At 40.9% G+C, this 23,606-nt stretch overlaps 1 protein-coding gene across 1 annotated transcript in view; it reads right to left on the bottom strand.

Annotated features, from left to right (window-relative positions):
- LNP1 (leukemia NUP98 fusion partner 1) overlaps window positions 1-23,606 on the bottom strand; it is a 73,284-nt gene that overhangs the window by 18,696 nt on the left and 30,982 nt on the right. Inside the window, exons 2-3 of the mRNA XM_082245513.1 lie at window positions 16,898-17,158; window positions 10,120-10,164 (exon numbers count right to left, since the gene is read on the bottom strand). Of these exons, the coding sequence (XP_082101639.1) occupies window positions 10,120-10,164; window positions 16,898-17,158 (306 nt within the window). The remainder of the gene's footprint in view (window positions 1-10,119; window positions 10,165-16,897; window positions 17,159-23,606) is intronic.

The following is a 23,606-nucleotide window of genomic DNA, read 5'->3' as shown; positions in this document are numbered from 1 at the left end:
GCCTGCACAGAATCAGAGCTGTTTACTTGCATTAAAAACAATGTAATCATAGATATCACTTTGACATGGCATGCAAATATTGGTACGGCATGCTGAAATGTTACACAAGACATAAGACTAAGACAGCATGCAAATCATAGAAAACAGTGATACATACAGACATTACAGTGGGTAATACAGTCAGATAAAGGTCATCCTGACCACACAGGCTTACAATCTGGATAAGTACATGCAAGGAGAAAAAAAAAAAAGGTTCGCACTGATTCATAGCAACTAAGAGCTTTTACCGGAGCCCTGGGGGATGAATGTGTGACAGGTGTGCCATCGTGATTCTCAAGAGAGCAGTGAACACAACAGGATGCTCATATCCATTTTATAATTGATATTCTTACTAATTAACCTTTGTGTTTGATGATAGTGATAAAAATAAAGATAACTGAATCTTCTTTATGCTGTAAAAAGATCTGTTTACCATAATATTATTAAGGCGGACTGTGCCCCACCAAAACATTGACACTGATTAACCTATGTTGGAAAATTCCTGCTGTTGTATGTCCAGTTGAGTGCACCTACTGCCTGCTTCATATTCTACGTACCTTTTCCATGGATTCCACCTGGGCCAATATCAATAAGCGTGTACGGTGGCCCACCTCTACACTACCTATATCAATATTTAACAGTATTTTATCTTGAGGGTAAAGGTATTTGAATCTTTACAGGGACAATTCCTAGGCAGAGAAAAGCACCACGTTTGCTTTTATTCCCCTGCCCAGTGGCATATCGTCACCATTTAATGAATCCCTTGCCTACATATTTATTGAGGGGAAGAAGGTATGTTCTAGGGCAGGGATCCTCAAACTACGGCCCTCCAGCTGTTGTGGAACTACACATCCCATGAGGCTTTGTAAAACTCTGGCATTCACAGACAAGACTAGGCATGATGAGAATTGTAGTTCCTGAACAACTGGAGGACCATAGTTTGAAGACCCCTGGTCTAGGGGAACTGGGCCATCATCCCTGAATATATATGCATGGAAAGCAGAGAAAGAGTGAGATTATGTGGGTTCAAAGCATATATAGCCATTGGGAATAAGGGTCGCCGCTCATGCTTCCATTTATTCTGTTTAGCGCGTGAGCTAAACAAGAGAAAACAACTTGATTACCCAACCATGCTAAAAAGCATCTCTACTGCCAGCTATTGTATCCAGATAGGCCCCTACACCTATGGCTGCATGAATTCCCACAAATTGACTACATCTGATAGGATCTGATTGGATGTTGAGAATTTTCCACCCAGCTCTTTTAATTTTTACTTTTTTTGGGGTTGTGCTGTCAAGGCCAGCAATGGCTCAAAATGTGGTCAATTTAGCAGGAATTGGCTGAAATTTGAGCTGTGCATGGTTAGTATTGGGGGAAAAAAGCCCTGGGTATGCTCTATATTGAGTCCACACAGAGCTAAGGACTCTCCCTGCCACTATGTTACAACCCAGGCCAAATAACAAGCACCAGGGCTGTCACATGGAGTGAATAAAATGCTCTTTTGTACGTACCTAGAAGTTCCTTCACAGCTTGGGAGGGAGTGATGGAAATTTAAGACCTGTTGTGGAGGGAGTATTAATGCAAACCTTATAGGCTGCATAAGGAAGAAACATTATCTGTTGACTACCTTGGCTAACCTTATTCTGAACATGCTATTTGCCTAGCTTTGCTCTTCAAGAGCCTGTGCCAATGGGCTTTGAGCTTTTGTAAATTGCATCAGTTTGAGACACTTCTATGATCACTCAGAATTAATTGACAGGCACATTTAAACTGCAGTTGACCTCCTTCAGACCTGCACTAGACATGCTTCAAGCTTGTTTTGCATTCCTATCGACTTGTATGAGAATGCAATACCCGCTTAAATCAAACAAAAGACCATCGACACTGGCTTTATGTCATTGACCAGAAAAAGAACCCAGCACTGAGTAAAACTTACATTTTCCATGTAAATAACAGGCATTCGTATTGTAAGATGAGCTTAATCCAATCAGATTGTGATCAAAAACAGTCTCAAATGGGCGCAATATTTTAAGATGAGCTCAATCCAACTCAAAGTTGAATGGAGCTCATCTTAAAATATTGCGCTAATGCCTGTTATTTAAATGTAAAATGTAAGTTCTCTACTTTTTAATAAAGTTACAAATTTTGGATGGTATTACACTATGTGGAGCTTTTTTGTTTTTTGGACCACCTGAGAGATTGGAGGAGAGACAGATTACCAAGGGTCATATTAACAAAGCTTAATAACCCACTGCTTATACGACTCTTGCCATTGACATTAGAGTCCATTATCTCTGGTAAGCGCTCCCAATTTTTCCTTTGGGTGATTGATGCACTGGCGGTGATGCTTTTTTCATTTTGGAACACAGAATACTTTTCTTTCAAACACGGATCTTACTTTTAATTTGGCCATTATATACTCACAATTTAGTGGACTATTACACTGTTATACATTTTACTAAAATTGTGAGTTATATGGAAATATACATTGTTATACTTTGTTATATTGCACAGCTTTGCACGATGCACGTTAGTTGTTTTTTTTTTTATTATCACATTTTATGATTGAAATGCACTTATGTGATCCCATGCATGTTAGAGCAATCTGACTGGTTTCCATGTCTTTAGTGCGGCACTGTTTATGTTTTTTAGTTGCTTTTAATAATATTGTTGTATTGTAGTGCCTGAAGCTGTTTTTTTCTTTAGTAAGTACCTGTTCACACTAACGCGGCACGACTTCGGGGGCGACCTGTGAAGTCCCGTGCACCGCGACTTCGGCGCGACTTGCACGGACCTCATATAATGAATGTCTATGCAAGTCGCACCGATGTCGCCCCGAAGTAGTACAGGAACCTTTTTCTAAGTCGGAGCGACTTGAGTCGCTCCTATTAGAACGGTTCCTGTACCACACAATGGACCGTGACTTGTCAGGCTGACCAGTCGCCTGACAAGTCACGGTAGTGTGAATAGGGTCTTAGAGCAGTAGTTTTTTTATATTTACATACACTTAGATCTTACCATGTCGGACACCGTTGTAGAGTCATGTATGAAAATGGTTATAGGAGCAATATTTCTGCTGCCCATAGCAAATAAGACAACTACTACTTCGTAGTTCATATTTGAAAATGAAATAAGGATGCTAAGTTTTTGCTGAGCCTATGGGGAACCTTTTCTGTAGCATACGTTTCATATATCAGCCCCAACTGGAGGAACTTTAAAGTGTAAATATGTGGTCTTAATTTATTTATTTGAGATATTAACTCTCTGTTGCTCAAGAATAATAATTTATTTTAAAAATATTAAAGATTTAAATCTGTAGCAAATGATGAGTCATGAGCATTGCGTAGTGGTTAGCACTTCTGCTTCTGTCCAAATTCTAGACAGGACACTATCTGCATGGAGTTTGCACTTTCTCCATGTGATTGCATTGGTTTCCTCCCTCACTTCAAAGACATGTTGGTAGGTTCATTGGCTCATAGACTGGAAGATCCTCGAGGGCAGGGACTGATGTGAATGTTAAGTGCTGTGTAAATTGTTGGCGCTCTAAAAATGGCTGAATTTTTTTAAAAAAACCTCTTCAAATGAATGGTCCTCTGTCTTCTATTCCTAGCATAATGGGTTTTTACTCAAATAAAACAGACAAAATAAACTTTGTTTGAACAGTTTATTGGCTTTATATTGTACAGTGAAAAATACAAATGTGAGGCACAGGCGATACGTGAACTATCTGAACAGCAATTCTAGGTAAAGTGAGCTCATTAAATCCATTGAAAATGATTATAGCAGATACACAAGAGTTCCAGAAAGTGACATACAGGATCGCTGCTACGCATGGGATGGAAATAGTTTGAAAGGCAATGAAGTATGTCCATGTGTTAATTAAAAAAAACAAATTTCTTTTCCCCTTTATAATAGTCCATTGCCTATGTGTTGGTATAGCATATAAATATATAAATTTATACATTTTATCAGGGAAATTGAAATGCTTCTCAAACCTTTTAAATGTTTTTTTTTTTTTTCATGGGGCTGATTTATAAAAGGAGTAAAGAATGTTTACAAAGTAAAATTTATGAATCCCATCAATTATCAAGCTGCAATTTTCTAAGTGGACATTCTCTACACTTTTAATACATCTATACCTCCTATAAAGTATGTACACCAAGGATATAATCCTGCCACCCCACAAAACATGAACCATGAAGATTTAATGCACAAAAATGACTGGTTAAACCCACTATTTTTATACCATTTCCTTTATACTGGCTTTTCAAAATAACAAATGCAATAATATAAAGGCTGGATGAAATGTTTAGTGCAGTATAACACTTTTGGTGGTTAAACAGTAATTATGGGTACAGTATAGCGGTCTATATATATATTCAATCTTTATTTATTACAGATATTTATATAGCGCCAACAATTTAAACAGCCCTTTTTACATATTTTACATTCACATCAATCCTTGCTCTGAAGGAGCTTACAATCTAAGGTTCCTAACTCAGATGCATACATACACAATTACACATAGAGGGATTAAGTTCCATAAGGGTTCGTTTGTACATGCATCACTTTCTGAAGAGCAATCTATGTTATGTCACCCTCTAACTGCCTGTTTTGTAACCCTTTAAAACCCACACCACAACCCTGGACACTGCAAGCTGTTGCAAGGCAGTTGCAGTGTGGCACCATTCAATTGAATGAGTCATATTCAGCGGGCAGTACTGGGAATCATTTTTGCTGCTTTACAATGCAAAGCATCAAGGACACATACCACCATCCACTGCTTTTGCAGCATTAGGGGTTGGGGGGCTCAACCACGTGTTTTTATTTTTTTACCAACCACAAGTGCAAACCTAGCCTGAGAAAGACAGTCCTTTGAATGAGGGACGATTGGGAGCTAGAATTAAATCTGATGCAGTTTCACTCTTACAGGTCTCCTGCCCACTTCCATTTTGTGATTGGACAATAAACAGAGAAACAGCACACTGAGGAGCTCTTTCCTTCTATCAGCATGCTCCTTTCACTACAGCACATGTGATTGGCTCCTTGTGCTGCTTCTCCCACCCATTCTCTAGGCTCAGCTGTATATATACATACATTTATGCATTCATTTATACAGAGCTCTATCCATTTTTGCCTTTTATATCTTATTGGAGTTCAGCTTTACCTGCTGTGTGTTTATGTGTGTCTTCTACACATTTGGCTACATGTGTTTGAAATTAGATTTCAATGCATGTTTTATTAATGTTTTGGGCGGCTGGGCAGCATGATTCCAATGTGTTTCCATTGATGCAATAAAGTACTCTGACCTCACAGAATAAAGTCCAGGTACATCTAAAAAAGGTTAATAAAATGTACAGAAGATACAGTAGCTCTCACTTGTATGTACTCATATAAAAAAAAAAAAAAAATATATATATATATATATATATATATATATATATATATATATATATTAATATTTTTTTTCTAAGCTCAAATCCAGCCAGAACTTTTTACTTTTGGATAAATTATTGAAGGGTTAATAACTGTTGTGTTTTTGTTTCCACCTGTTTCCCTACTGAGGGAATTTCATTCACTTCCAGCCATGACCAGAAATGATGTATAATCTTTCCAATGAGGATACATACAAAAATAAATAGGTGAGGAAGGGTTAAATATCTCACTATATTTTATTATTTTATTGCTGTCCATGCCTTGCTGTCGAGGTGACAACTGCACCTCCCATTTTTTAAACAGAACGCTGCTGGTCCCTCCCAACAGCCATTATCTACCTGAATTACACAGAGACCTAGTAATGATGTCCCGGGATCTGACATTAGGTTTAATTTAAAAACAGAAAGGTTTTAGTTAATAGCTTCCTCAGTATGTAGACGAGGAAGGACACAAGGAGGAACCAGGGAAGATCAAAAAATAAGCAAATTAAATTTAGGTTTTAAAGTAGAAATATCACTAGAAGAAAAATTTGAGCAGTGAAGGTTACCTAAAGCAATCTTATATTATTGTTAGCTGTGGTGGCTCCACAGTCCACACCCCCCTAAATTCAGACTTGCAGCCTTCCATAAAGACACATAGAGTGGAAACTTTCAGCTTGTGTTGTGAATGATTGCAGCTGGAAAAATAGGGCTTTTATTCACAAAAGCACAAGCTGACAACAGCACAACCCATGTACTACGTGACTAGTCCGAGATAGCCCAGTGTAGTACTTGGTTTGTGCTGTTGTCAGCTTGTGTTTTTGTGAATGAAAGCCCTATTTTTCCAGCTGCAATCATTCACAAAACAAGCTTACAGTTTTGACTCCCCTGAATAGCAGGCTGCAGCTCCAGACTCAGTGTAAACTAAAGACGAGACAGCACACCACAGAAAACCAACAATTTAGAAGGTGGCAGGGCGGGGCTGTGCATGCTTTGTGTGCACTGTCTGTCACACTTCTCATGAGCTGTCAATCAGAAATCTGTTTGTGTTGATCAGTGATGGCGGGTGGGCAGGAATAGCTATCCGACAACACAGCTCAGCAACCCCTGAACAGATTTAGATGGGGACAAGTGCAGAGGATACCCTGGGGGTTAAAACCAAACACTAATAGGATTATTAAATACGCATCACAAAGTGCATGAGTAATGTGCAAACTGCAATTACCTCTGGCAATCAATCAGATTTAAATTGCACACAAGCTGACAGTTTTGACTCCCCTGAATAGCAGGCTGCAGCTCCAGACTCAGTGTAAACTAAAGACGATACAGCACACCACAGAAAACCAATGTTCTGTCTGACAATTTAGAAGGTGGCAGGGTGGGGATGTGCAGGCTTTGTGTGCACTGTCTGTCACACTTCTCATGAGCTGTCAATCAGAAATCTGTTTGTGTTGATCAGTGATGGTGGTTGGGCAGGGATAGTTATCCGACAACACAGCTCAGCAACCCCTGCACAGATTTAGATGGGGGCAAGTGCTAAGTGCACAGGATACCCTGGGGATTAAAACCGAATACTAATGCCCTGTACACACTATCAGATTATCTGAAGACTTTTGTCTTCAGATTTACCTTTTCTATGTAGTGCAAGGGCCTGCCGGATTGCATACAAATTGAAAGTGTTTAGGTTTGACCTCATATTATATGGTTTTGGTAAGTCTGCAGACAAAAGTCTTCAGATAATCTGATAGTGTGTACAGGGCATAACACTAATAGAATTATTATATACGCATCACAAAGTGCATGAGTAATGTGAAAACTGCAATTACCCTGGCAATCAATCAGATCTGAATTGCACACAGTAGCCACACTTTTGCAGTGTTCTATTTAGTAGGTCTACATGTGCTTTCATATATGGTACATACATGAGCTGATCTATCCTTTTCTACTTAAACAAATAAAAAAAATACTATTCTTATACAATATTTTTAAAGGTTTTTACTTAGAATTTTGTGGCAGAGTATATATGTTATAAAGTAAATCTTGTATTTCTAGTGCTAAAGCCTAAGTGCAGTCAAAATAGAAAAATGTAAAATCAGCCCAAAGGACATAATTTACAATCGGTATAAAGTGTCCCTTGTGCTGATATCTCTTCTTTTAGTTGAAATCCTTCTTTATCTATCCACCCCCCCCCCCCCCCCTCGCTGCCATAATCTTCTGGTGCAGTGGCGATTAATACAGCTAAGGGGTTGTCACATTCGCTAATCAAGAGAGCCCAAATATGCCTGCCCTTTCTGCCTAGCTCCACCATTTGTAGAAGCCATACAACAGGATCTATGAATGGAGGATGAGTGGATGACTGAAAGGTTTGCCCCCCACACCCTCCATTCATAGATCATGTTTCATTCATAGAAGCTGCAGTACGGCTTCTATGAGTTTAGTAGCTGGAAGAAAAGGGCTGTCATAGTTAGGCTATCTTAAAGAGAGCCTGTGACAGCCCTTTAATTGTATTACCTCCTTCTGCACCAGCAGTGGGGGTGGGAAATGAACAGAGGAGGATTTTTACTAAAAGAAGAGACACCAGCACAAGGGGTACATCCTAATGGCTGTAATTTATGCCACTTGTGCTGTTTTTTATTTTATTTTGGCTGCACTTTGGCTTTAATAGTATATAGTATTTACAGAGAGAAAGCAGGTCGGCATAAAGCATTTCATAACTCTATTACATGGATTTTTACATTGGCATTCTCTCTTAGAATATATCACAGTTTTAATAAAGCATTTCTATTAGTATACACAATTTACTACAGCAGATTGGTAGCATTTAATAGGCTATCTGTTAACATCAATAATGAAAGGCTACGGTTACAGTTTTTGCACGTATGTCATAATCACAGTTTAATATACAAGGCCTCTGTGGTGTACAACATCTTATCTCAACAGATTTAGGTAAAACAGACTGATAGCCTCTAAAGACCATCAGAGTAACCAAGATCAAAACCCAAGCAAGCCTACCAGGATACAAAAAATACAATTGGGTAATGTGCACTACATCATCCACAGTGAGCATGCACTGCAAAATATAATACTAATACAAATATATAAAAAGTAGTAATAACAACAATTTATAAAATGTACAAAGCTTGAGAAAAGGGATTTTTTCTGTCATCAGTCGTAACCAATCAGAGTGATACTATAACCAACCGTCACCAGCTGCTATCTTCATTTTCACTACTTTGTCATCGCTGAGACAAAGACATTGATTGGCTTTAGATCTGCTTTCACGCAATGATGGAGCAACAAATCACATTTGACCTTTCATTAGTTTAGTGCAGTCTTAACAATAAAAGGTGATTGCTGTACAGTTTGTAAGGGTTACTGTTTTTTTTTCAGATTGCTCTATGCCTTAGGGCTCAGAAAAGCTTTTGCGCTTTCATACATGCATTAATAGTGATGCAGAATAAAACCAAACTGTCAATAAAGTACCTTGTGGGTCATTTAGACACTCTCATTTGACATTTAGGGCTCATTCATATGGACACAAAGGGCCGACAGAATTCAGCATATTTCTGCACCTGGGAGTCGCAGGCAGTTGCATATAGCTTTGATCAGCAATAAACAAATCTATAAAAGGCCGACAGACACATATGCACATCCAAGTGGTTACATATGTAACGGGACAAATGTGCCAGACAATTTGCATCTAGGGCTACTCATCTGTCCCTGTCCACATGTAACTGCTCAGATGTATGTACAGCTATGGCGGCTGTCAGCCTGTCACTGATAAAAAATATTGCTTGGGTACTTGACTGATAGCTATGAAGTCTTTTGGGAAGCTGCACATTTGGATAGCATGAGCTATCCACCAACTTACTTACGTAATGATTCACTTGGTTTTTTAAATAAAAATATGGCATCAGCAAGATAAATATGGGGGATGACAACCCTATACAAAGACCATGAATATAGAAATCCACTGCAAAGGTAGGATCTGTGTGTATTTACAAAGACCTATATACAGCAAACCATTATGTTAGATTTCTGTTGATAAAAGTGTTAAACTGTGAACTTTACCAAGATTGGCTTTGCTCTACTACATATGGTCCAATAGCTGCTACTTCATATATATTCAGAATTTCTTGCCTTTTAACTATTATTTTTTTAATATACACTTTCATAAAAATAAAATGTCAGCTGCCAATCTTATATATTTTTTTTTTATCTACAGCAATGATTCAGGCAGTAGTACTTTTGTAGCAATTTGGGCACAATTAAAGTGTATTAGAAGTAAATTTTATGTATTTTATGTAATTTTTTTGGGATATTTTTAGATAGAGAGATTTGGGGGTTAAAATCTCAGAATATAATTATTTTCTGTGTTCCCGTAAGGGACAATTACTCTTTGTATTTGTCCTGATAACCACTATCACCAGAACTGAAGTAGCGTTTTTATGGCGACATTCATTTTTAATTAAATTATACATTTGGCTAAGATTTAACATAGTTAGCAAAAATAGAACAAGTGTGTTCCTGGCACGTAAAGTGGTACATTATAAGACAGCATATTTTAAGTCACAGTGTCATTTTTTTTGTCTTTGAAAAGAAAGCACGATTTTTCTTTACGGGATAGATGGGGGATTCGGAAGTGATGGACAGCATCATCCCCTACCTTCTCTCTGCAGGAGGAGTTCCTCCGTGGTATTGAGTGCTCCCCCTGTCAAAACACAAGAGTCATATTTTAATATAATAGGCCAAGCAATAAAACATAAAGTGGACACAAAATAAAGGAACAGTGATGTGCAGAATAGTGGAAGATAGCAAGACAAAGCAGTAGGCGGGGCTCTATCCCACTTATCGGTCATCTGTGTGTCATTAATGATTGCTAAATTTTTCATGTCACCCCCTAATATCTGCCTCACTAAATAAATCCATGTATGACATTTTCTTTTGAAATAACTAACATACCATACCATACTAACATGTAAGATTTTACATTTGCTGGAAAGACCAGCTCGACCTTGGTCCCGCTTTACATGGTAGCTGTAATATTGATTTATATGTAGTATCTTGAAGACGTCACTTCTCAGTTCTGTAGTTCTGTCCATCTAGTGTGCCCTTTACAAAGCTAAATAATGGACATGTCCCAAAAGATTGTCTATAATGTAGAAAAAAAATAATAATTGGGTAGCTCACGAGGGGCGAGAAGGCCTGGCTTGCAGTCTCCGCTCTAATTTATCCCAAATGTGTTCTATCGGGTTGAGGTCAGGACTGTGCAAGCCAGTCAAGTTTCTCCACCCCAAACTCACTCATCCATGTCTTTATGGACCTTGGTTTGTGCACTGGTGCTCAGTCATGTTGGAACAGGAAGAGCCAACCCCAAACTCTTCCCACAAAGTTGGGAGCATGAAACTGTCCAAAATGTCTTGGTATGCTGACGCCTTAAGAGTTCTCTTTACTGGAACTAAGGGGCCAAGCCCAACCCCTGAAAAACAACTCCACACTATAATCCCCTCTCCACCAAATGATTTGGACCAGTGCACAAAGCAAGGTCCATAAAGACATGGATGAGTAAGTTTGGGTTGAGGAACTTGACCAGCTTGTCCTGTTCTCAACCCGATAGAACACCTTTGGGTGAGTTAGAGCGCAGACTACGAGCCAGGCCTTCTCTCCAACATCAGTGCCTGACCTCACAAATGCGCTTCTGGAAAAATGGTCAAACATTCCCATAGACACACTCCTAAACCTTGTGTTCAGCCTTAGCAGGCGAGTTAAAGTTGTTATAGCTGCAAAGGATTGATCAACATAATATTGAACCCTACGGACTAAGACTGGGACACCATTAAAGTTCATGTGTAAAGGCAGACATCCCAATACTTTTAGTAACATAGTGTGTTTGTAGATATATATATATATATACACATACACACATTATCTCACCAAAGTGAGTACACCCCTCACATTTTTGTAAATATTTTAAAATATATCTTTTTATGTGACAACACTAAAGAAATTATACTTTGCTACAATGTAAAGTAGTGAGTGTACAACTTGTATAACAGTGTAAATTTGCTGTCCCCTCAAAATAACTGAATACACAGCCATTAATGTCTAAACCTCTGGCAACAAAAGTGAGTACACCCTTAAGTTAAAATGTCTAAATTGGGCCCAAAGTGTCAGTATTTTGTGTGGCCACCATTATTTTCCAGCACTGCCTTCACCCTCTTGGGCATGAAGTTCACCAGAGCTTCACAGGTTGCCACTGGTGTCCTCTTCCACTCCTCCATGACGACATCACGGAGCAGGTGGATGTGCGCTCCTCCACCTTCCATTTGAGGATGCCCCACAGATGCTCAATAGGGTTTAGGTCTGGTGACATGCTTGGCCAGTCCATCACCTTTATCTTCAACTTCTTTAGCAAGGCAGTGGTTGTCTTGGAGCTGTGTTTGGGGTCATTATAACTTTGGAATACTGCCCTGCTGCCCAGTCTGCGAAGGGAGGGAATGGTGCTCTGCTTCAGTATGTCACAGTACATGTTGGCATTCATGGTTCCCTCACTGCACTGAGCTCCCCAGTGCCGGCAGCACTCATGTAGCCCCAGACCATAACACTCCCACCACCATGCTTGACTGTAGGAAAGACAAACTTGCCTTTGTACTTCTCATCTGGTTGCCACCACACATGCTTGAAACCATCTGAACGAAACAAGCTTATCTTGGTCTCATCAGACCACAGGGCATGGTTCCAGTAATCCATGTCCTTAGTCTGCTTGTCTTCAGCAAACTGTTTGCGGGCTTTCTTGTGCATCATCTTTAGAAGAGGCTTCCTTCTGGGACAACAGCCATGCAGACAAATTTGATGCAGTGTGCAGTGTATGGTCTGAGCACTGACAGGCTGACCCTCCACCCCTTCAACCTCTGTAGCAATGCTGGCAGCACTCACACGTCTATTTCCCAAAGACAAGCTCTGGATATGACGCTGAGCGCGTGCACTTAACTTCCTTGGTCGACCGTGGCGAGGCCTGTTCTGAGTGGAACCTGTCCTAATAAACCTCTGTATGGTCTTGGCCACCATGCTGCAGCTCAGTTTCAGGGTCTTGGCAATCTTCTTATAGCCTAGGCCATCTTTATGTAGAGCAACAATTCTTTTTTTTCAGAGAGTTCTTTGCCATGGGTTGCCATGTTGAACTTCCAGTGACCAGTATGAGAGAGTGAGAGCGATAACACCAAATTTAACACACCTGCTCCCCATTTACACCTGAGACCTTGTAACACTTACGAGTCACATGACACCGAAGAGGGAAAATGGCTAATTGGGCCCAATTTGGACATTTTAACCTAGGGGTGTACTCACTTTCGTTGCTAGCGGTTTAGACATTAATGACTGTGTGTTGAGTTATTTTGAGGGAACAGCAAATTTACACTGTTATACGAGCTGTACTCTCAATACGTTACATTGTAGCAAAGTGCCATTTCTTCAGTGTTGTCACATGAAGAGATATAATAAAATATATACAAAAATGTGAGGGGTGTACTCACTTTTCTGAGATACTATATATATATATATATATATATATATATATATATATATATATGTAGATATATAAAGAAACAATATATATCAAAAATGACAACACATATTTATTTTAACCTCAAATATTCATCAAGATTTAAAAACAATTAAAATAAGCTTTTCCACTAATTGGGACTAAACCACCTGTATATTCGAAGATATCTTTAAAGCAATCAAACAATTGCAAAATGTCAAAAGTTATTAATACAATTGTCCAGATAACTGGCTGTATCAAGACGCTAAGAACTAAATAACAAGAGAGTCTCAATATCTACAATATGGATTAAATAGCACAATCAGTTTGACCATTATAAAAGAAAAATACATTCATTGCACAACAATACTATTGAGTATAGCAAATATTGCCTTCTTTAACTCTGTGTTGAAAAAAAAGACTAAATCAATTTGCATGAGGGCATTTAAATGATGGTATTAGTGGTATGCATACCACGTCAAGGGTTTAACGACAACAGGCTGAATTGTACTGTCTATAGCTGGAAAAATCAACATGAGATCATAGTAATGTAGTGCAAGGTAGGTCATTTGGGATGAATAAAATCACTCCTTTAACCACTTGCCGACCGCCGCATGACTATTTACATCGGCGGTCAGCCCCTCAAAGGCAGAGCGACGTAGGGCTACGTCGCTAGCCTGTGAGGGTCTAGGGAGCGAGCGCGCGCCGCCGGAGCCGCGCTCCCGCTCCCGCGTGGTCACAGACCCCCCCCCCCGCGCGTGTGACCCGATGTCCGCCGGTCACAAAGGCAGGCGGCTGATGTAAACAAGCCGCCTGTCATTCTCCCCTGTGTATGAACAGTGATCATATGGTTCTACTATGTAGGACCGTTGATCACTGTTCCTACACCTCAAGCCACAGCAAATCACAGTTAGAATCACGCCCCTAGGGACATACATAACCCCTCCCTCTCAAAAAAAGTTAACCCCTTCACTGTGTAATTTTACAGTAACAGTGCATATGTATAGCACTGATTACTGTAGAAATGTCACTGGTAACCCCAAAAGTGTCAAAAATGTCAGTCAAGGGTCCGATCTGTCCGCCGCAATGTCGCAGTCCCGCAAAAAAAAAACGCAGATCGCCGCCATTACGCGTTAAAAAAAAACAACAAAAATCTTTCCCTTTGTTAGTAAACGCAATAACTTTTGCGCAAACCAATCAAAATACGCTTTTTGCGATTTTTTTTTACCAACCATATGGTAAAAAAAAAAATTGGCCAAAAATGTTAAAAAAATTTGATTTTTACTTTTTTTTGGGGGGGAATTTCATATAAAAAAATGTGAAAAATATTGTTATTTTTCCAAAATTGACGCTGTTTTTTTTGTTTATAAAGTAAAAATCGCACAGGTTATCAAATACCACCAAAAGAAAGCTCTGTTTGTGTGAAAAAAAAGGACGTCAAATTCGTTTAGGTATAGCATCGCACGACCGCGCAATTGTCCGTTAAAGTCACGCAGTGCCGAATCGCAAAATAGGCCCTGGTCAGGAAGGGGGTAAAATCTTCTGGGGCTTAAGTGGTTAAAAAGCTATAGGATGTTAAAGTTAATAAATCTAAATGATATGCAGTTTAGGTTTGAAGAGTTATAGTATATACTCCTGCCGAACAATAGGACCTTGCATGCCATTATGGAAGAAGTAACAGAAATCAAAGATGTCTCAACTCCAAAGGATATAAAAGCTGAAGCTTAAAACTTAAAGTCAACAAAGTGGAGAGCCCTCATCACCTACCACAGTCATATAAGGATTCTTAGTAGATCACATCCTCTCCAGTGGTTGTATATGCAAACGATGAACTGGATATATGCAGCATATAAGTATGTCCACCTATATGGCCATATAGAGATTGTCAGACCATGCATATTACAAGTGGTGAAATCTTGAACATAACCAAATATGATCAGAAATGATGAATGATAATATGAAAGGTGTTTAATCATATTGTTGTGTTGATTGATAGAGGACCCTAATAGGACCATGGGTTAAATGATTTTTCCAAGCATACAGTTCACAGTACACATACGTCAATGCACCACAATATCAGTCCATCCAGGAGAGATCAGCAAATAAGAAAGGTAATAGGGAAACAATGTTACATCTCCTGTGGCTGTCCCAGTAGTGGCTAGGGAGATGCACCGCAAGGATTGATGTGTTTTGTCACTAACCAAAGCAACTTTCCCAAGTGATAATTGGTTCCAGATAGAAGAAAAAACATGACAGTGGTTCTAACTTCTCCCTACTCTATCCAAATCTTTAATGCCATTAGTTAAACTTTAAGCTATAGCCAGTACAAGTAACCTCTCTTTTTTTTTTTTTTTTTTATAAGATATTATAATATAAGACATTCAAAATAAATTTTCCTTTGAAACCAGACATATTTTGGAATGCATCAACATTTCAAAAGCAATATACTTGTATTGGCACCATCTAGTGTTCAGTATTGGAATATCCCCTTTAATCAGAAAAGAAATGACCCACACTGATAAATACCAAAAAATATGGAAACATAAAACCCTCCCAACATTTTGCGATGGGAAAGAGGGACACCTATGAGCAAAATGTATGTAGGCAAACTCTGCACCTCTGCCACACCCCTCTTATATGGAGAAGTCATGCACAAATAATGGTTAAACCTACTCTTGTCTTTTGCCTACTACTGTTTTATTTTATACTAGCCTTTGAAATTTTCAAGTGCAACAGTAAGAAATTGGATAAAATGTTTAGCAACTTTTTGATAGACAAATAGTGCATGTTTTATACAGTTACCGTTTACAGTTTATTCAGCACATCAGGCCAAAACAAGGGACAAATGAGGAGGAAAGAGGGACAGAGGGACTAAAAAAGGGACAGTCCCTTCAAATTAGTGACAGTTGGGAGCTATGCAGATGGTTCCTAAATGTAGTCTTCAGAACTTACATAGCTCTGGCATGTATTACATTACAGTGATGTATAAACCTCTTTCAGAGTTCTGATGCATAGGGTATAACAGGGACCCAGTTAAATAACTAATTTACCATAAATAGTAGTTCAATATACGTAGGCTTGTGGTACCCAAAACTCTTAGGAGTGATGTAGCAACTCCTTCCTTCTCAATCCCCTAGCCTACAGTGAGAGATCAATGTTGTGCAGGTTCATAGAAAAGTATATTCAAAATATCGGTGCCCCCACCTACTGACTCTGGATTCAGATTATCTTCCTGTAATGCTCTCCACAGAACTCTAATGGCGCTTTTCCACTGCATGGAACTGAACGGTTCGGCTCGCTTTTGTGCTTTTCCACTGCATGGTACCGCATGGTACGGTGTAGGAACGGTTCGGTACGGTACGGCGGTACAGTATGACAGTACAGTACCACTTCAGTTGTGGTTCCAAGAGGGCCATACTGGTACCATATCCCACAATCCTTTGCATGCAGCTGACTGTTTGTCACTACTAGCCACTGATAGGTCAGAGAATCGTTGTTATCCCACCCACTTACTTTAGTACTACTTTAGTGGAAAAGCAAACCATACCGTACCGTACTGAACCGTTCCAACACCGTACCATGCGGTACCATGCAGTGGAAAACCAAACCGGGCCAAGCAGGGCCGAGTGGAGCCAAGCCGGTACTTGCAGTGGAAAAGTGCCATTAGAGTACAGTGCTGTCATTCTAACACTGGGAGCTCCCACAACTTTCCCAATCATGTTATATTACTCATGAATTTGGGGCTCTGGTTAACCTCCTCCCCCATATCCCATATTACAATGAGGGAGCTTGTACTCTTCATTGAGGATCCCACAATGCAAATATGGGATGCTGGGACCAGAGCTCCAAATAAGGATGATTTCATGAAGTCTAAAACTACCAATTCTTCTTGTAATTCACCTACCAGAGATGTGGAGCGTTTTGTCCGAAAGCGCAGCTGCTTATCAAATGATTCTGAGAATTCCTGTATGGAATTGGATCGTTTTTTCTGTCCTTTGCTCTCAGGCACTGAGGTTTCCACTGAGAACAGTTTACTTATCTTGGTGTGATTGTTGCATTTGCTGTCCTTGTCCTCTCGAGGTTCCTTGTAGCCCTTCAGGTAGACTGGAGACGGTGCCTTAGAGACCGAGTGGAATCGAGCCGCATGCATGGCAGTAAGCTGGGCCTGAAAAAGTAGTATGAACATTAAGTCATTAAGGACAACATTAATCACTAATATTTAAGGATGACAATATTAGAAGGACACCTGACATGTTGATCCTCCAAGTTTAATACTAAGTCAGTTGAAATTATCTAGGGGAATTTTTTATGTGTATATACTCTCTTAAAACAGGTCAATGAAGAAAACAGGGACATGGTGTTATTTACTCACTTAAAGCGGAGTTCCACCCAAATGTGGAACTTCCACTCATTTGCTTCCCCCCCCCCCTCTGGTGCCACATTTGGCCCCTTTGCTTTTGACAGGTACCCTTCCCAACTCCCGGGAGACGGCACTGTCCCTCGAAAGTTTGGCCCCCTCCTTCTTCCCCCACCACCGAGCCAATCCCAATGCGCAGCACACTTCACGCATGCGCAGTAGGGACCCGTCCGTGAAGCCGCAAGGTTTTACTGCCAGGTTCCCTTACTGGCAATGGCGGCAGCACCCAACAGCCGATGGAAACATCGGCTGCGGTGCAGACATGGCTGGACTCCAGGACAGGTAAGTGTCCTAATATTAAAAGGCAGCAGCTACAGTATGTGTAGCTGCTGACTTTTAATTTTTAGAGGGGGAGGCTGGAACACCGCTTTAACCATATTCTATGAACATGCCTAAAGTGGAATGCACATTGAGGAAGCCAATACAGGTAGAGATGAATGGATCAAACAAAATCCTCTCTGCTCTCAGTGCACCGAATCTGGTCTCATGATTTGTTCCATGTTAAGTGTCTGATAAACACAGCTTTCTTTGGATACGTACCAGTTTATAGGTGTGCCCACAGTCTCCTGGAATCTGCATGCTTGTCACCCCCATCATCAAACTTTGGGTAAAGCATTGAGTTTTCCCTATTTATTAAAATAGCAGGTGGTAAATGACACCAGTGATGTAAGAACCTTAACATACTAAGTTATTTGCCCCATAAGGAAGCATGACTTTCTTAATGTCACAGCTGTCAATCTCACAAACATACATTTCCCACTAGTCCCATTACTGTAGGCCAGAGACCAAAGCCTTAGGAGGCTCATGTTAACCCTCCGGACAGCCAAATCTCAGTTTAGGTGGATTGATTCTCTCTTCTTTAGAGTCTAACTGAACTTTCAGTTTAAATGAGTTAAATACATTCCAGTTGCCTCAATATGCAGTTTGTTTTCTTTAGAAAGTAGCCTCAGCCTAAGTAGAAAAAGCCTGTCCCCTGCCAGCATGCTACAGAGAAGGACCCTTGCTCTCTGTGTGGAAGCAGTGGGCTCCTTGGAAAGGATAAACATGTCCCCTGATGAGTCAGAGCCAAAGCTCTCTAATCAACAGGGAAAGTAAGCTCTGCCAATGGAAGATCTATAGGCCTGTCTCAGCAAGAACCGCTGCTGCCACAGAGAGATCAAGGGTCTTTTTCTGCAGCATGATTGTGGAAAACTGTTTTTTTTATTCAGGCTGTGGCTGCTTTCCAAGGAAATTTTCACTGCACACCTTTTGGTTTGATGCACTCAGATCTTATTTAAACATAATGTATAGTTTGGCTTCATTCACAAGTGTCCACATGGATAAGAGGTAAAAGGTAATAAAAACATAAAGGTGATGTAGTGAATGAGGCATAAATGCTAAATTTGTTACCTAGGTGTTTAGTTTCAGATGTGTCTGTATACTGATTATAGCAGAGTGTCCCAGAGAGAGACGGAAAAGTCCTGTTCGAGGTTTATACATCTCCTATGCTTCTCTCATAAATGTTCATGGATCTCTGCTCCATGATCCAGTTCAGATCTTGGTTCTCTTCCCCTGGCTAATTTAAACTCACCTGAGACAGACAGCCAGTGCTCTCATCCTAGGAAATCAGACACCTCCTGTCTGTGAGAGCAAAAGGTTGGTAAAAGCTAACAAGTTGTATATGTGGAAGCTGACAAGCTGTAGCCTTGCTCAGCCTGTTAGGGAGGGCCTGTATTTTGTATAGTTAGTGCCGAGACACGGTTAGGTTTTGTTTTGGTTTTTTTGTTCCTGTTTGTTTTCTGAAAACTGTACAGCACTTGTATATAGACTTATATATATCACAAATAAACGCTGCATTGTTTTGTCACTACCTCACTGGATTTGGTATCTGTGCCTGAGAGACTACTTATCCCAGGGAGCTTTGTACCTGCTACCTATTCCCAAGCTTACACAATATTATTCCCAACACCAACTGTGTGATGCACCATATCACAGGATCAGTGGTGGCCGGTTTGTAGGGGGCGCAGGGGCGCCGCCCCCCCCCCCCAATCTGTGGCATGAAAAAAAAATTTCAGCCCACTAGGGGCGCCGGACCTACTGGTGGCTATGGGGGGGGGTTTGCACCCCACGTGCGCCACGCAGAGGCGCCGATTGGCAGCCTTCTGGGAGTCATCGGGGCGCAGAGCAATGCGCCCCGACACTCGCCACTCAAGTGCTGTCCCGGCTGGGATTGGTCCAGACTCCAGCCTGGACCAATCATACAGGACATCCCGGGTGACTGACGTCACGTGGGGGCGGTGCGTGCGTCAGTCACTCACCGTCCCGGCGTCACGTCACCTTCCCGCCCGCCCGCCGTCAGACGGTCAGAGAGGAGGAGCAGCGGGCCGGCGCACGTGGTGATCGAGGAGGAAGAAGAGAAGAGGACGTCTCGTCTCCACTCTCCAGACTAGAGTCCCGACTGGCCGACTCCTGAGTCCCGTCGCAGCGCCGCAGAGAGCAGCAGCACGCCAGGCAGCAGTGACACTCAGATAAGTGATTAAATGCTGCCAGTGCCTCAGTCAGACTCAGTGGTGCCTCTCTCTCCTGTCTGTGTGCGGGTCTGGGACTGCGGACTCGTGTCCGTCTGGCGGTGGGCCCGGTGGGGGAACTTTTTGCAGAGTGGAATAGATGGCTTTGCTAGTTGGTGTATGGGAGAAACACATCCTGGAGGAGTGAGCAACTGCGAGCCAGAGGTCAGAATTAGGTCTGTGGTGTGGGCTCATCTGTTGTGTGTACAAGTGAGTACATATTAGTGAATAACTTTATGTTCACCATTGTAATCTTCACCATACAAAAAAATGTTTACTACAGTATAAGCATATTGTAACTTCTGGTTATAATTGAGTTCTTTGTATGATATCTCTGCATGTGGAAATTAAACGACTATCAGGCCAGGCCGCTGTGTGCCATAACCATTTACTATTAATAAATATATAGTGCCAGGCCAGCAGCCTACTTAGCAGTGAGAGTGTACACAATATAAGACAGTGCAGGCCAGGCCAATGACATTGTACATCAGGTAAAGTACTGCTATGCTAACTTAGCATAGCACTTTACCTGTGTACAATGTAATATTGTGTATATTGTGTACACTGCTAAACAGGCTGCTGGCCTGGCACTATATATTTATTAATAGTAAATGGCACACAGCGGCCTGGTATAAGATGGTTCCCAACTTGGGAACCATGATCTTATACCAGGCCGCTGTGTGCCATCCATTTACTATTAATAAATATATAGTGCCAGGCCAGCAGCTTGCTTAGCAGTGAGAGTATACACAATATAAGTTCAGGCCAAGCCAATGACATTGTACATCAGGTAAAGTACTGCTATGCTAACTTTTTACCGCGTTTTTTGCCGCAAATTTTTCTTTTTGCGCCCCCCCCCCCAAAAATTTTGAGCACCAGCCCGCCACTGCACAGGATCATACCAGGGTATTTCTTATTCTCTATAGCAGATCTTTTCAAACCTATGAATTTTTATAAGCAACGGAAAATAGTACAACTACAGAAAAAAATTGTATTCTGATAAATGTATCTGATTAATACATGTGTGCTAGTTTACATTATTTTACATGCCTTTAGTTACGGTATATTATTTTCCAAATTCACATGCAGACCAAGCCCACAAAAAATTGACAGGGTCTGAGACCAATCATAACACTGCCAAATGTGCTTACAGATAACATTAAGACCCCGTTCACACTGGGGCGACCCGACTTGCCGGGGCGACCTGTGAAGTCGTGGTGCGCAGCTCGGAGCGGCCGGCACGGACTTCATATCATTGAAGTCAATGCAGGTCGCTCCAGGTCGCCCCAAAGAAGCTCCGGACCCTTTTTCTAAGTCTGAGGGACTTGTGTCGCTCCTATTAGAACGGGTCCACAGCTACTCTATGGCAGGCGACCTGTCAGGCGACCAGGTCGCCTGACAGGTCGCCCCAGTGTGAACAGGGTCGTATGCTCAAGGTTTAAATAATATTTACAAAAAAACTTTGCTGCAACTGCTCGAACCCCTCCCAGTGTTATAGCTTGTCCTAACCATTGTCACTGTCAATTTTGGCAGACAGCTTTGCCAATCTGTACAATTGGAGAAATATAAAAATGAAAGAATGGTCAATTAAAACGGACTTCACTTACATACAACAGCAGTCTGATAAAGCAAACCTCTCCCAAGAAAAAAGTGGTGGCTATTTGTGAAAGTGAATTACACTTTGAATAATCTAAATCAAATTTTACAACACACCAGAGGTGGGGGACTCGAGTCACATGACTTGACTTAAGTCAGACTTAAGTCACCAGTTTGAGGACTTGAGACTTGCTTGAATAAAATTAATAAAAGACTCGACTTGACTTTGACTTGGTATTTATGACTTGAGACTTGACTTTGACTTGAGACATATGACTCGAAATGACTTTACTTTTTTTAAGTTATTAAATATTTGCATTTTTCTCAAGATGTGTTAAAGCAAAATTAATCTGCCTGTTATGTTTCTGACACCACAGTCACTTAAAACACCTCAGTGTGTTCGGATTTTTAGGACACTGGCTGTTTAACAATGGAAATACTTAACATGTTCTTAGTAACTGTGGTGTTGAAACATGACCGGATGAAGGATTTTTAGCTGTTTTGGCATTCAAAGTGTTTCTTTAATATGCCCAAAAAAAATAAGCAGTTTTGTTAATTTTGAAAATAAAACAAAACCTTTCCTGACCACTGACTTTTAAGTGATTTAAAGGTGAAAACTGGGGTAGATCAGTATTTTGACTTGATTTGTGACTTGACCAAAATAAATGACTTGACTTGCTTGACTTCTAGCAGGGACTCAACTTGACTTGCTTGCTTTTCGCCACAGTAACTTGGGACTTGCTTGAAGGTTAAGACTTGAGACTTGTTTGTGACTTGCACATGTGTGACTTAAGCCCCGTACACACGCACAGATCGTCGTCATACAAATGTTCGTCTTTTCTCCCCGGGATGTCGGTGTCTGTTGAAAAGTGCAAAGACAGCACAAGGACAGCACAAGAATTTTGTCCGCAGACTTCAGCTGACTGCAGAAGTTATGTCATGTAATGGTTAACTTTCCCTGTGTTTTTTATTTTCTGAGCATGCCCAGTCTTGCAAATCTGCGGTCTGTCGGCTGATTTCTGTACTGACAGGCGAACAATCGTCCGTTCTGGTGTCCGCAGACAAAAATTTTCATGTTTGCAAGAAAGACTCTTGTCCGTGGATTGTGTGCAGACAGCTGTCGGAGGCACCATACTAACACGCGTACAATCGGCAGATCTTTCGTCCGCCGACGTTTGTATGACGACGATCTGTGCGTGTGTACGGGGCTTTACTCCCATATCTGCAACACACTGTAAGGCTCCTTTCACACGGCCGCTCCGTGTGAAAGGTCCGCTGCGGGACTTTTTTTTTTTTTTTTCCACGGAGCGGATGACATTTCTGTCATCCGCTCCGTGTGCCCGCATATCATCCCATCCGTTTGCGGATGATATGCGGACATAATGTATGTCTATGCCACTGCGGATGTCAGCGGATGACACCGCTGACATCCGATTTTCCTTCCTTTCCGTTTTTTACACGGAAGGAAAAATAGGGTTCTGTTCCGTTCATAAAAACGGAACAGAACTGACAGGAGGAAAATCGGGTGTCAGCGGATGGTATTCCGCTGACACCCGCAGTGCCATTCACTTACATTGATGTCCGCAAATCATCCGCAAAAAAATAGGATGATTTGCGGACACACGGAAAGCAGCTGAGCGGCCGTGTGAAAGGACCCTTAGGGCCCATTCACACCAAGTGTGGTGGGATGTGCTTCTGATTCCATTCCCACTGCGTAAAACAGTCCAAAATCCATGTCCTCCAATTGGCTTTGTACACATCGTTGCAGTCCAGTGTAGTGCAGTAAAGAAATGTATAGCAAGCTCCTTCTTTTCACAAAGCAAACATGTGTAAAGTTGAATAAACACAGAGCAGCACACATAAAAGTCAGAAGAAGAAAGAAGAAGGAAGTGACCTCAAAGTAAATGCAAGAAGACAAGTCCCTAAAAACATGTAAATCTGCAAAAAAACGTACATCAAATCTGCATCAGTTCACAAGCAAAGCCTCTTGGTTTCTGGTATAAACGTACCCAAAAAATTCTAAAAGTGCAAGTAATTAAAAATAAGCGTATATA

Source organism: Pelophylax lessonae (genome assembly GCF_965119305.1).
Source record: "Pelophylax lessonae genome assembly, chromosome: 2".
Classification (NCBI taxonomy): domain Eukaryota; kingdom Metazoa; phylum Chordata; class Amphibia; order Anura; family Ranidae; genus Pelophylax; species Pelophylax lessonae.
This window is presented reverse-complemented; position numbering and strand designations above follow the sequence as displayed.